The sequence below is a fragment of the Epinephelus lanceolatus genome, chromosome 19 (genome assembly GCF_041903045.1).
Source record: "Epinephelus lanceolatus isolate andai-2023 chromosome 19, ASM4190304v1, whole genome shotgun sequence".
Lineage (NCBI taxonomy): Eukaryota > Metazoa > Chordata > Actinopteri > Perciformes > Serranidae > Epinephelus > Epinephelus lanceolatus.
In genome coordinates, this window is record NC_135752.1 from 3,164,872 (window position 1) to 3,180,409 (window position 15,538).

The 15,538-nt window shown below is 42.4% G+C and overlaps 1 protein-coding gene across 2 annotated transcripts in view; it reads left to right on the forward strand.

Annotated features, from left to right (window-relative positions):
- cenpa (histone H3-like centromeric protein A) overlaps positions 1-15,538 on the forward strand; it is a 69,036-nt gene that overhangs the window by 17,576 nt on the left and 35,922 nt on the right. For both annotated transcript variants that reach the window (XM_033647675.2, XM_033647673.2), the window contains one exon: positions 14,207-14,281. In XM_033647675.2, coding sequence (XP_033503566.2) covers positions 14,207-14,281 — 75 coding nt within the window. The remainder of the gene's footprint in view (positions 1-14,206; positions 14,282-15,538) is intronic.

The following is a 15,538-nucleotide window of genomic DNA, read 5'->3' on the forward strand; positions in this document are numbered from 1 at the left end:
ACTCTGTGGCAGAAATGAGTCATTAAAACTCTCAGTGAAGACTTCTAGAATATCTTCTCTCAGCTCATTCCAAAAAGCTTTAAAAAACTCTGGTGGAAGCCCATCGATCCCAGGGGCCTTCCCTCCCTGCATGCTCTGCAGCGCCGCGTACACTTCCTCTTCAGTCAGAGAACCCTCCAGCTCCTTGTTGGTCTCCTCTGGGACTCTGGGCAGCCCACTGCAGAAGGAGTTAAAAGCCCCCTCATCCTCTGTGTACTCACTGTCATACAGATGGGAGTAAAAGTCCACAGCTCTCTGCCGGATCCCACCGGCTTCAGTCAGCATCTGTCCTGAAGTCGAGCGCAGTGCGTGGATAAACCTGCTCTGCCCGTTCTTCTTCTCCAGGCTGAAAAAAAACTTTGACGGTGAGTCCATCTGAGCAGCGCTCTGAAAGTGAGACTGGACCAGCGCCCCCTGTGCTTTAGAGCCCAGCAGGTCTGCCAGTACGGCTTTTTTTGATTTGAGGTCTTCAAAGCAGCCTCAATTTCCTGTGGACTCTGCAGAACTCTGCAGTTCCACTATTTCTATCTCCAGATCCCTCATAGATTTGGTTATGTTCCGAGAGACATTGAGAGTGTACTGTTGACATAGCTGCTTGATCTCCACCTTCCCACAATCCCACCACTGCTTCAATGATGTAAAATCTTCTTTATTAGTTTTAAAAACTTTCCAAAAAAAAGTAAAGTTTTCTCTAAAATGTACATCTAATAACAAAGCAGTGTTAAAGTGCCAATATGCAGACTTGTGTTTTACATTTGCAATGAAGACATTACAAGACACCATGGAATGATCTGTAAACCCAACAGGCAGTATTCTGCACCCTTTAAAAATACTAAAATGATGCTTAAAACAATAAAATCGGTCTAATCTGGCCATAGAAAAAAAATTCTCTCTGTGTTGGACCCAAGTGTACTGTCTCTGTTTGTCGTGCATTTCTCTCCATACATCAGTTAAACTATGAACCTCCACCAGCTGTTTTATGGCACGTTTTGAAGCAGCATGAGGTTCAATATGATTCCTGTCCACCTGATCGTTCTCAGTACAGTTAAAATCCCCTCCTAAAAATAAAAACTCTTCAGGCCCACACTGACTTAAAACCACACTGAGTTCATTTAAAAACTGAACTCTGTCAGGTCCTGTGTTGGGAGCATATACATTTATAAACACAATAGTAAACAGCTCATATGTGGCTCTAACCACCATCAGTCTGCCCTGTATTATTTCCTCCACCACTTGAGACTTTGGCAGAAAGTTTTTGGAGAAAAGGACTGCCACTCCTCCACTGGTTCTGCTTAACAACAACCTCCCCATCCCATTCCCTCTTCCAGTCAGTCTCATTTAAAGTGTCACTGTGCGTTTCCTGAACCAACATCACATTGATGCTCTTCAGTTTAACAACCTCAAACAGACTCGCTCTCTTCCTCACATCTCTAGCTCCATTTAAATTGAGTGTGGAGATTGTGAAATCACTCATGATCTCTGATGTGAGAAGTAACACACAGAGTAACACAGACAGCAAACAGACTGTCTTACATGGTTTCTGAGTCCTCATCATTATAAAGTTCCTGTCTTGAGTTTCTGTACTATTTTCTTCAGTCTGTAAATCTCCTGGTCAGAATAACCTCCCTTTCCTCTGTTTCTCATCTGTGACCGGACAGAAAGAAAGAACAATTCTTTGTCTGCAAAGTAATTTTCAACTTTCACTTTTTTCATGTTTTTTGTTTTTTGCAGGATTTTTTTTATCTGTTTCACTTCATACTGTTTCTCCTGCTGCTGTGATTCAACAGACTGTTGTGAGTCGGTCTGAGGCTGGTTGTCTTCCGCACAGACCTCTTCCTCCTCCTCCTCCTCCTCCTCCTCCATACCAGACTCAGACTCTGGCTGCTCCTCCTGCTGACCCTCCCTGCTCCTGGTTACTGGTCCTTTTTTGGCCTGAGAACCACTGTTGTCATTAATTTGTTTTCTTTTGAGAACAGGGACTTTAAACACATTCTCTTCCTCCTCCATCAGGTCTTCATCACTGTCCCTCACTGTGTCCTGTGCTGCTCCGTCTGCACTGTTCAACACAGTCTGCTCTCCTTCTGCTTCCTCACTGTTATTGTTTGTCTCATTTTCTTTCTGACTGATAGCTTCTTCACTCTGTGTATCTTTTCCAGCCTCACTATTTTCCTGTCTCTGCTGTGTTTTTTTTGTCCCCTCATCATCTTTAGTCGATCTCTGTGTGTCTCCTCTGGCCTCCTCTCTCTGTGTTTTATCATCAGAGGAAGCTTTCTCAGGACAGGCCCGGATTAAGTGACCCTCCCTCCCGCAGCCAAAACACTTAAGAGTCCCCGAGGTCACAAACACAATATATTCAAATTCGTCTGCTTTCAGATTGAACACCAGATTGAGTTTCTCATCTTTCTTATTAAGGATCATGTGAACCTGCCGTCTGTGTGAAACAACGTGTTTCAGCAGCGGAGATTTACAGCCCGACGGCAGCTTCCTGATAGGGGAAATGATCTTCCCGTGCCTCGACAATTCCCTCAGCAACACATCGTCACTGATAAATGGCGGGATGTTAGATATGATGACTTGTTTAGCAGGTGTATTGAGAGGAGACACTGATACAAAAGTATCGTTAACAACAATGCCGGTCTCGATCACTTTGTTTACTTTTCCAATCTCATCCACAAAAATGACCACTGCGCCATTCATCCGAGCAGCAGATTTAATGCTGCTGTGACCCACAACTTCTCCCACTGCCAAACTGCAGTCCTCCACTGAGCACGGGAAACCCGGAGAGATTTTAAATCTATGTTTCCTGCTGAGTTTGGTAAAATCCATGCCGGCGTTAAGCACGCCGACCAGCGAAAAACTGGCCGACCGCAAAACCCGCAGAAAACCCCTAGAACCACTGTATATACACACCAACACAATAAACACCGAATACACCTACAACTACACTATTTACAACATTTGAGATGAAAAATAAAGATAGAAAAAAATCGCTTACAAAAGCTCTCACCAACACACCGCTCAACACACTCACTCCTTCCACTCCTCGAGAGAGAGAGAGAGAGAGAGAGAGAGAGAGAGAGAGAGAGAGAGAGAGAGAGAGAGAGAGAGAGAGATCATCGGGGGTCGTCCTAGGCCAAAGTCTGCCTAACTAGGGGCTGGTACAAGGCAAGCCTGAGCCAGCCCTAACTATAAGCTTTATCAAAGACTTATTTGTTGTTTGTTTTTTCTTCTTCAGATAAATCTGATAACTGTTGCTCGGTCTCTTTATTCATTTATTTAGTATAGTGTCCACACATCCTCTCATTCTACATAGACGTATACTGGCGGCTTTACAGCCGACATTTTATTGATTATCTCTGATCCCCACGGTCAATTTGGTCATTGTGACAGTGCGAGCAACACCGCTGACGCTAGGTGGCGCCAAGCTAAAAAATCCTATCTGTTGCCTCTTTTAACTTTAATAACAGTTCTTCATATTATAAACAAACAAAAATGATTTTGTCTCGTAATTAATGTTAATGTTATTTTAAAATTTAAGTCTCTTAATGAGCAACTTTTTCAAAATGATTTAAATAATTATTTTCAGGCACTAAGTTATTTTTCATAACGTTTCTCATTACTCTGAGAGTCAGTATTTTCGGAGACCTGGGCCAACAGTAACAACATTTTAGGTTTTCCTTAATAACGAATGTGTTTATAACACTGATGCTGCAGCAGATAAAGGTGGTCATTTTATTGTCTTTAATACTGCTGGATGGTTTATTGTAACCTATAATAATATAACCTAGCAACGAATTTATATTAGGCAATTGTACAAATGTATTGTAACTAATAGGCCAAACAAAATCTTTAAAATAAAAGTAGTGCAATTAAAGTGTAATATTCGCATCTGAGACAGTGGAGTAGATTAATAATCAGGGCTGAAAATTAACACCCGCCAAGCGTCAAATGCGGGTAGATTTTTCATTTGGTGACTAAATCTCAGAAGGCTATCTGCCACATTGGCGGCTAAATGTTTGTACCAAAATAGTCATGTAATAAATTATATATAATAGCTATTTGACGGTGGCCGATAGCAGACCGGCACTCTGTTTGTTGTGTGTTGCACTTAAATTGCTCCCCGCTGCATCAAGGAACCTGTAGGCCTACTCGGAGGACGCGCATGCACGTAGGCATATCGTGCGCCCAGATCCATGATCTGCTGTTAATAGCAAGCAAGCTATCACTGCAGGCGTCATGTGGCGACATTTACCAGGTGTAAGTAAACCACAGACAAAACGAAAAAACACCGATTAGGACGATGCTGAAGCTGTAACGTTACAGAAAAAAGAAAGTTTTGTGAGAAATGGAGGTTCAGCGATAACAGCGTTTCAAGAGGCTGGCCGTAACCGTAACAACTCGTTTCATCTGTAATAAAACGATGAAACTGGAGAACATCCGTGAATGCAGCAAGTGTCACATAGCCTGCTATGTTACTGTAAATTACTGTTATGTTTGAAGTACAAATGTTTGAAGTACAAAGTGCAAATGGAATTTTGAGCCCAAAACTATAATAATAAATTTAATAGATAGTAATATTAAATTAATTTTGCTTCAGATTTTACTCTGGCCTCTCCTTTAATCTTGTATTCAACATAATACTGTATTATCTCAATGAAAAGTACTGGAACAAATGTATATGTGACAGAAAAAGACAATTCATTATTTTGGCTGATAAAAAATATGCTTGGCCAGTAGGGCTGTGTGATTGCCTCTAAATTTCATATTGTGGATTGTCATTGCTCTAGATTGCCAATACACGATTAAATCCGCGCGCGGGGGGGGGGGGGGGGGGGCAGCATAACTTGTCCACAAACACCTTTCAGTTATAATTAGAAGCCATCTCAAATCTCACTTCGAATTCTGCTCATTATTTTATCAGGGCTGTCTCACCATCTCATTCCCACCCCCAGAGTGCAGATGGGAGGGATGCAGCTGACACTCATGGTCAGCGGTAGAGCACATATCAAACAGCACTAAATAATTGCAAAACAGAGCATCACCGAGCACAATTTAAGTTTTTAGGTAGTATTTTTGCTGCAGTGAACACGACTGTATGCACACAGAGCGCACTTAAGACATTGCGGTGGATGCTACACACTTTTCCTTCTCCAGCCACCTTACGTACATCTTCACCACTATGGAGCTTTTTTCCTATCTTTATTCAAGAGAGTGATATATCAATTTGAGAGAATTATTTATTGATTTCACGTTCAGATTTTGTAATATTGTCCCTCAAAACCCTACCCTCGCACTCCAATAGCCTCTGCTTGCACTTATATCTACTCTGTTTCTGCTCAAATTGTGTGCTCGCACTCAGATACAATGTTGCTTGCACAGATTTCCTGCTCCAGCTTCAGCTCTTCTCCTCGCCCTCAAGCTGCTTCTGTGTGCTCGTGGAATTTCTGCTCTCATATTTCTGCCTTGCGCTTGGACTTTTTTGTGTGACAACCCTGTCAAAATCCCCCAACCAATAGAAAGCCAGGTTTATTGTTGACCAATGAAATGATCAATCAGTCAATCAATCAATTTTATTTATAAAGCCCAATATCACAAATCACAATTTGCCTCACAGGGCTTTACAGCATATGACATCCCTCTGTCCTTATGACCCTCGCAGCGGATAAGGAAAAACTCCCCAAAAAAAACCCTTTAACGGGGAAAAAAAACCGATCCCTGCCTCCTTGCGAGCGTGCTCGCTTTAGTTTAAGAGTGTTTAGTTTTTTAAGAGCAAGTTTTAGAGCCGAAGCTGGAGCAGGAAATCTGTGCAAGCAACATTGTATCTGAGTGTGAGTACACAGTTTGAGCAGAAACATTGTAGATCTAAGCACAAGCAGAGGCTATTTGAGTGTGAGGGCAGGGTTTTGAGGGACAATATTACAAAGTCTGAACATGAAATCAATAAATAATTCTTTCAAACTGATATACCACTCACTTGAATAAAGATAGGAAAAAAGCTCCATATACGACCTGCATGGATTGTGTAAATGATTTCAGTCTGGAAATAAAGCCAACGACAGCTCTTTCACAATTATTAAACTCCATATCCTCATTTTGAGTCCTCATCATAGTGCAGGCCAAGATCGTTATAAAAAACTCAGATATATAAATAATGTTCACCTATCAAACTTTCGTCTTTAGATGATATCCTAGGGTCAGGGATACACTGATGTTCACAATAGTTTGGGGGAGGTGTAAAGCAATCATTCCAAATGCTGTAAACATATGAACACCGCGGTGACACTTGGCTGTTGCTGTGGTTCACCTGTGAAGTCCCATTGATCAGCAAGCTCATTTCCATACATTAACATTTATGAGGTGTTTTGCATTAACCAGTTATGGTTGAATGTGGGCGTGTAAAGGGCGCAACATGAGGGTCCACATGAGGACAATTCCAAATTGATTTGGGATTTATAAAAGGAACCTGCACTCTAGCAGGTGTACGCACGGTTTGAATAAGAATATTTTTTGGCACATTTTCTGCTTTTGTCCACACATACACTGTTAGTATGGATCCTATGCACTGTTTTATAAATGAGACCCCTGATCTGTAGCTACTTTATTAAGTAGAATGAGGTGTGCTTGTTAGAATGGAATGGCATGGCTGCCATACATGTACAGATGCTTACATGCTGACTTCTATAGATAAGGGGTGAGTTCGTGTACATAAATCTCTAAACGTGGGTAGTTTTTTTTTTTCGTGTAAACGTGTACACAGGTGTCACCGCTGGGTGGTGCTATTGCATTATACCAGTAAAGCCTCAGTTATACCAACTGAACGGGCCATTTAACCAACGTGCTGTTTTAATAGAACGGAACATGTAGGCTACTGACCTGTTGCCAAACCCGGTCTCACACCATTTCTTGTCATATTCACAGTTGTTACCGGCCAGCCCTTCGCTTTAAGTTGGTGGCATTGTGGGTGTGACGTAGTAGATGTTGTGGGAAGTAAAGCGGCGTATAGAGTGTACGGACGGGAATGCACCGTGAAAATAGTACTGTTCATGCTATGCGTGGTTGCAGTCTGTTTACAGTGTTTAGATAGGCTCCAGTTACAGCATAGTCTCTGTGAGAAGGCCCTGCATTATGTTTTGTTTTCCTGCTGTAGAGGAGAAATAAATATGCTTCTGCACGGACATCAGTTCTGCATCCCCATTCTTCAAGCAGAGTTGGTCCGGACTCCTAGAGCTACTTACCAGCAACGAGCCAAGTTGTAAAGATAATCTACAGAAAACCAGTGTCTCCCTACGGTTCGGAGTGCCAGACTGGAGAAGGTAACACAGTCTATCACAGTTAGTCAACAACTAATCTTAATAACCGTTTATGATCTCAAACACGTGTACACGGACTCACCCCTACTATAGACTGAGGGAGCTAAAATTCTTCAACTTGTGCATCGAGATGTTGGAAATCAGTCTGTTGTTGCCAGCGCATTGTACTTTGCTGTGGTCTGCTGGTGAAGCAACATTGGAGCCAGTGACATCAACACTTAATAAACTGATTAAGAAGGCTGGCTCCATAATTGGCTGCAAACTGCACACATTTGAAGCTGTGGTGAAGAGGAGAACACTGAACAAATAATCCTGACCACCCTTTCCACCACCTACTGGACAAACAGCAGAGCTCTTTCTTTGACAGACTGACAGATAAAGGAAATATTTCCTGCCCAAAGCTATAACTACACCTGCTACACCTCACCTCTGTCTCACGGACAAATGTCAGCTATATTATTCAGTCACAGCTAAACTCCACTCTGTTTGCTCTTCAGTAACCTTGCACATGGAAAATGTTCAAATCTCTCTTCCACTCTACCTCAGTGCAATCTTAAAACTTCAACTTAAACAAATATGTACACTTGCTTTATATATATATAATATGGGTGTGCCATATCATCTCATTCACAATAACACTGGTAGATTTTTTTTAATTTCATATGAAAAATACATATCCTGATATTTGCGATATTTGGACTTGTTCACATATTGACATCATACCGTTCCCCACGGCAACAACAAACATGGCTGAAAGCTAAATAATTAGCGACTGCGGTAGTTTCAAAAAGAGGAGCAGCTTTAGTGGTGTGGAATAAACTGAGGCGTCGTTAGGCCTAGGCGTCCTTAATGTTTTATCAACAGCCCGGGACTTCTCAGACTCTATAAGCAGGTTACTGTGAGTTACCCACTCTGCAAAGGGAACTCATTCAGAGCATCCACAGACAGCAGCATAGCGTCTCTGGCTCTTCTCTCCTGCTATGCGCAAACAGCAGTCAGTTTTGTAAAGTGATTAAAGGGATAATGCACCCAAAAATGAAAATTCAGCTATTATCTACTCACCCATATGCCGAGGGAGGCTCTGGTGAAGTTTTAGAGTCCTCACAACACTTACGGAGATCCGAGGGAGAAGTGGGTAGCAGCACAACTGCACACCTAATGGCTGACGGCGACCCAGATTAAAACATCCAAGAACACATAATTGAAACCACAAAATTTCTCCATACTGCTTGTCCGTAGAGATCCAAGTGTCCTGAAGCCCCCACATAAAAAGTTGTTTTGAAAAACGTCATTTGAACTCTGTTTATAGCCTCATTGTAGCCTGTAGCTCTAACTGCTTCTCTGTGGACCGTGCTCACGTGTGTGTGCTTGCGTGCGAGACCAGTGAAAGCACGTGAACACATGGGGCGTCGGTAGTGTAGTGGATAGTGCCGGCACCCCATATACAGAGGCAATGCCTCGCTGCAGTGGTCGCGGGCTCGACTCTGGCTCGCGACCATTTGCTGCATGTCATCCCCCCACTCTCTCACTCCTCCAATTCACTCTCTCCTGTCATAAAGGCAAAAGCCCAAAAAAATAATCTTTACAAAAAAAAAAAAAAAAAAAAAAAAGGGCACGTGAACACACATGAAGGTGGTGCCCATGTCTCACGGTCGCGCAAGCGCACACACGTCAGCGCAGTGTACACAGAGGCAGTTAGAGGTACAGGCTACAATGAGGCTAAAAACAGAGTTCAGATGACGTTTTTCCAAACAACTTTTTGTGTCGGGGCTTCAGCACACTTGGATCACTACGGACGAGCAGTATGGAGATATTTTGTGGTTTCAATTATGTGTTCTTGGATGTTTTAATCTGGGTCGCCGTCAGCCATTAGGTGTGCAGTTGTGCTGCTACCCACTTCTCCCTCGGATCTCCGTAAGTGTTGTGAGGACTCTAAAACTTCACCAGAGCCTCCCTCTGCATATGGGTGAGTAGATAATAGCTGAATTTTCATTTTTGGGTGCACTATCCCTTTAAAGATAATCTTTGTTCAGTTTTTACTGAATATTTGAAGGTAAACTGGTCAACATGTAAAACTATATCACTTACTTTGTTGCAATACTGTTTTCTTAAGTTGATAGTAAAATAATATGTATTTTTTTACTAATTTGTCATATCATCAAGAATATCAGTATTGCAAAATTACCCCGAAATATTGTGATATTATTTTAGGGCCATATCGCCCATCCCTAATATGTACTGGTAGTGTGTTATACTATGGATATATTTAATATTTCAGTATTACTTAGTATTTCAATCCTTTTATTTTACTATAACTATAGTGTATTATAGTATATTCTTTTTATTGTATATTCTGAAGATATATATCGTATTCTTACAGAACATGTTGGGGTTTATTTTTTTATTGAGACATTTTTTTCTCTTCTTGTGTGGTATGTGTATCACTGTGCTTTTACCGCTCCCCTGCCTGCATATAACCTGCTGCTGTAATGAAAGAACTGGAGCAATAGATCTATTTGCCTGTCTGTCTGCCTGTTGATCTGAGTATCTATAGGTGTATTTATGTGTCTATCTGAAGGTTCAGTGTGTAAGAAGTATTGTCACATACATATACTATCAGATATTAATATTTACTTTCAACATATTGTACCACAATAGCCAGAATCATAATTATAATATTATTACTTTCATTAATGTTGTTGTAAGCTACTGTCATTACTGTCTGTCCTGCATCTCTCTGTCTCTCTTTCTGTCTCATTGTGTCATATGGATTACTGTTAATTTATTATGTTGATCTGTTCTGTAGGACATCTGTTGCACGTCTGTCCGTCCTGGAAGAGGGATCCCTCCTCAGTTGCTCTTCCTGAGGTTTCTACCGTGTTTTTTTTTTTCCCCTGTTAAAGGTTTTTTTTGGGGGGGGGGGAGTTTTTCCTTATCCGCTGCGAGAGTCCTAAGGACAGAGGGATGTCGTATGCTGTAAAGCCCTGTGAGGCAAATTGTGATTTGTGATATTGGGCTTAATAAATAAAATTGATTGATTGATTGAAGTGCGTAAAATTTAGGGGATTTAGTGGCATTTAGCAATGAGGATTTCACATTGCAATCAGCTGCAACATCTCCCAGTTAGAATTCCTTCAATCTTCCATGTTCAGGAGGTTTTTACCAGGAGCTTCATTATCACAATCAGCAGAGGTTTGTTTCTCTCCAAATCAAAGAGACCAGGGGCCTCAATTATAAAACTGCACAGGAAAGTTGACTAAAGGTGACATATGAACAAAGCACAGGAAACTGCTTAGGAACAAAAATATCCTGATTTATAACACAGTGCGCACGCATGTCCCATGCTGGTTTCCATTTAGAAATCACAGGCATCTTGAAATTTTGGGCAGGTGAGAGTGTGTCTTGCCACCACCCATAGGTGCCTACAAATGGCCAGTGAAACGCCCTTAATTGATATTCATCAACAACAAACTACATGAAGAAGAGCATGGCAAATGTAACAAGTAAAAGGTAAAAAACAAAATTCCAGAATATGTGAAGTTGAAGCTCTTGTTGGGGAGGTTGATAACAAAAAGACAGCGTTGTTTGGTGGACTCAATATGGGCATTACTAAAGCCTAGTTCACATTACACGATTTTCACCGCGATTTTGATGTCGCAGAGGCTCTTGAGAGCCACCTTGGGTCATAGGTGAGTCAGCTGATAGTCTGCCACGACGAGTCCTCATGTGTGAACAAGCCTACGAGCAAGTCGCCCAGACGTTTAGAGAGCAAGCCCAAATAAGCAACTCCACTTTAGAAACAAGCCCAAAGTCGCGGCTAATAAGCGGACCTGGCAAGTGGCAACCCTGTGGCTTGTCCTCCTCACATTTCTTCTGTCCTCCTGCATGCTGACGTTGGATGTATCCCGCCTATCATTGGCTGATGCTCTTTGTCAGTCGTGTCAGCCTTCTCCAGTTTTCTAGCATGCCAGATATCCAGTCCCAGTCACAGACGAGGGGGCGACTTGCTCGCGTTTAAATAACTTATTAGACGGATATATATATCCGTCTAATAAGTTATTTAAACGCATGATAGTATGCCGGACTGGACTCGCTTCTTTTGGGATTGTTTCCATAGCCCTGGTTGCTTGTTTCTCTCCCAAAATCTGGCAACACTGAGAAGCTGGCCGACAAGCAACAACAACAATGGCAGCGTCCAGAGGATCACGGGAAGCGCTTTGTGTTTGGACCCAGGATAATAAAGAATATCCATGCCTTTACGATGTGTCGTCTCCAAGTTTGGTGACGTCACCATGTTATCTGGGGCTCTGTCGGCAACAGTGTGGTGGAGAAATCTTGTGGTATGCACACACAGGTCGTAACCCAGTTGGCGAGACTCCCACTGACAGAAACACTAGGGCTGTAGTCTCCTGGTCGACTAGTCGATTATTTGGTCACTATGCTCTCGTCCGACCAAATTCGCATTAGTCGAATAATCGCCATGTTACTTTCATAAGGAGAAAAGTGCTACATCAACAGCTTTCCAGGTTTAATCCATTATTTCCTGCGGCAGGACAGGCTAAGTTACCTGGGAAAATGGGGGTGTTTTCAAAACACTCCTGTTGTCGACAGAAAGTTGGACTCGCCCACCCTCACGCTCAGCGTCACAGTGACGCAGACCTCCTGTCTGTTTCTGTAAACTGTCTGTTTCCCTCGGTGGAAGCGAAGCTTGTATTTATTTGTATTTCACAGATAAGAAACAAGAGATTGTGAAGACAGTCAAGCCTCCACTAAAATAGCATTTTAAGTCTTCTGTGTGATCTATCCCTCAGGGATTCATATGAGCCGAGGAAATCTCCGCTCGTCGCTGGACTAATGTATACCATGTAAAATGCCATAGGCTGGCGCTAATAACGTAAGCATGTTGTATTTGCTTGGAAAATGTGTTTAGTATAAGACAGTTGTTTTGTCGGTAACCCTTGTGAGTTGTAATGGAGCCAAATTATGTACCGTTACCTTTGTTAAATGTTGCTGTTGTCCCTGGTTTTATATGAGGAGAGGAAAAGATCACTAGACGCTAGGCTAGTTTATTCAATGTAAATTGCCATAGACTTGTGCTAATAACGTTAGCATGTTGTATTGGTGGGGGAAATGTGTCCAGATAAAGACAAGGGTTGTCTGTCAGTTCTGTGATTTATAGTGAAGCCAATTTGCGTACTTGTGTTTGAAACGGTCTCTATTAAGCCATGTTTAATGTGAGTTTTGAATCAACTATATAAATAAAGTTTGATTTGAACTAAACTTTAACACAGTCCTCCACCGCAGACTAGTGTTTTGGAGGTGTAACTGCAGAGTGACACAGATACACCACCGCAGAAGTAAAAATAACGTGCAGATTTTTTTCCCTTTGCCTTTGGCAAATGCTGTAAATGCTGCTGCCTCAGACTGTTTCAGAAGTCAGGATGAGGAGGTCCGATATTAAGGTGTTTAGGCTATTTGCAGTGATTTATTGAGACAGGAAACCGAGGGATGTTTCGAGCTGACTGTCAGACAGTTTCAGTGACTGAGATAAACACTTTAATAGGGGATACAGATGTCATAGCTGTTTGACAAACAATCTGATTTTGTTGCTGGCGCATCTGGCAACCCCCAAAAAGGGAATGGTTTTACATGTGGTGTCCACAGGCAGCTGCTCTCTCCTTACTGATTCTTCTCTAGTTTTGTGTTCTGCTAGTGTCCTTGTCACTACTGATAGCATGAGGCGGTACCTGTAGCCCAATCAGGTTGCACAGGTAGTCCAGCTTCTCCAGGATGGCAGCATGGTTTGCTGTGTCTCCCAGTACAGTGTCAAGAGCATGGAGAAAATAGCAGGAGACCAGCCGTTACACGAGGAGAGCTGGACCGTAGAAGGGCATCAACCCAGCAGCATGAGCAGTGTCTGCTCCTTTGTGTGAGGAGGAACAGGAGAAGCACTGCCAGAGCCCTACAAAGTGGCCTCCAGCAGGCTACTGGTGTGCATGTTTCTGACCAAACTGTCAGAAACAGACTCCATAAGGGTGGCACGACGGCCCGACATCCTCTAGTGGGACCTGTGCTCACAGTCGCTCAGCTCAATTTGCATTTGCCAGAGAACACCAGAATTGGCAGGTCTGCCATTGGCACCCTGTTCTCTTCACAGATAAGAGCAGGTTCACACTGAGCACATGTGACAGGCATGAAAGAGTCTGGAAATGCTGTGGTAAACCATATGCTGCCTGTAACATCATCCAGCGTGCCTAGTTTGGCAGCAGGTCAGCTATGGTCTAGGGAGGCATCTCTTGGAAAGGTTGCACAGACCTCCATGTCATGACTGTCCAGGAGCTCACTGATGCCCTGATCCAGGTCTGGGAGGAGATTCCCAGGACACCATCTGCCAACTCATCAGGAGCATGCCCAGACGTTGTCGGGAGTGCATACAGGCACGCGGGGGCCGTACACACAAATGAGTTACATGATGAGTTGCCGTGATAAAATTCACACAATTTGGATTAGTCTGTGACTTCAATTTTTTACTTTGATTTTCAGTGAGATTTTGAATCTAGCCCTCAGTGGGTTGATGATTTTGGTTTCCATTGACCATTGTTACATCATTTTGTTCTCAACAAATTATACAACATACATCAGTGAGGATTTTCAACTTGAATAATTCGTTCACCAAGATATGTGTGAAGTGTTCCCTTAATTTTTTTTGAGCAGTGTAATTCCATAGTATCTTGTCATATGGTTTGAGAATACACACAGTGTCTTAAAATAGCATTGTTTTGTGGTGCAATGTGTTTTTCTCACCCATGTAACTGCAGTCTTAGTTGATTCAAACTTGGTTCCTTGTCTTGTTTCAGGTTCGTGAAGTCTGCGAGAGTTTTTCCAGAGAAAGTCTCAGATGGCAGGTCTACGCTCTACTGGCCCTGCAGGAGGTAAGCAGTTGCCTCCACCACCAAGCTAACAAGCTGTCTTTGTTAGCAGGGCAAATGATTCAGTGGATAAATGTAGTGTTTACTTCTGTGAAGCATACATAAAATACCTCAGACAAGATTGAGATTTAGAATATCACTCAAGGATAACAGTATAAATTGTTGGGGTGGGGGAAAGAATTGATTCTTAGATGCATCATGACATGGACGATTTGGCATAGATTCATAAATGTCAATAATCAACTATCTAAATGATTATTAAGATAAGGTAAACTTTATTGTCCCAAGCGGGAAATTTGTTTTGGGCACATAGCGACAAAGCTACATAGCAGATGAAACCATCATATACAAACAAGACACACAGTGGACAACCATGTAGTACGCAAGGCGCAGATTTGAATAACATAATGGTACAATTGGGCCTACTGGATGAAATAAATACATCAACTTTATCATATCAGGTAAGGCAAAAAGAATAAAAGCTCCTTAAGGTTGCACTAGCCCAGGGCGTAATCATAAAAAGTGCAATAAAAAAGCTGTAGTATAAATAGTGCAAATAAAATACAGTAGTGCAAGTGGATCCACAACAGTAGGACTCCCCAGTACCCTAGTAGGGAGAGGGGAGAGGGCAGGGGTGGAAGGGGCTATCGACATCAGAAGTATGTATTTGTTTATTAAGTAGTGAGATGGAGGTGGGGATAAAGGACAGTTTAAAACGATTACTCTTACATCTGCTGGCTCTGTAGCGCCTTCCCGACGGTAACTGTTCATATTCGAGAAGAAGAAAATATGAGGGGTCACTCAGGATTTTTTTTGACTTGTCTGACTACTGCACCCTCATATGCTAACTGAAGAGACAAGTTGGTGGTTTCTCCTACTAGTCTTACACTGGACTGTAAGGGAGCCAAACCATACTGCCGTACCATATCTTATAATGCTTGCTACGGCATTGTAAAATGTTAACATGATCTCGGTTCGGACCCCAAACAGCCGCAGCCTGTGGAGTGGTTGTTGTAGCCTCTTCAAGCTCTAAACTCTGGAAAATGCTTCAGTCAGTGCTGATGAAGCAGCCCCTCAGTGTTTCTATACTGTCCTCAGTCCACTTCAGCACTGGGCCTTGGTTGATTTCAGCACTGATTTATACTTATAAATGAGTGCTGAAATCAACCAAGGCCCAGTGCTGAAGTGGACTGATATAGCTCAAATACGCTAGTGTTAACTTGCGATTCATCTTCACAAAAGGCAGTGGCACTGCTAGCT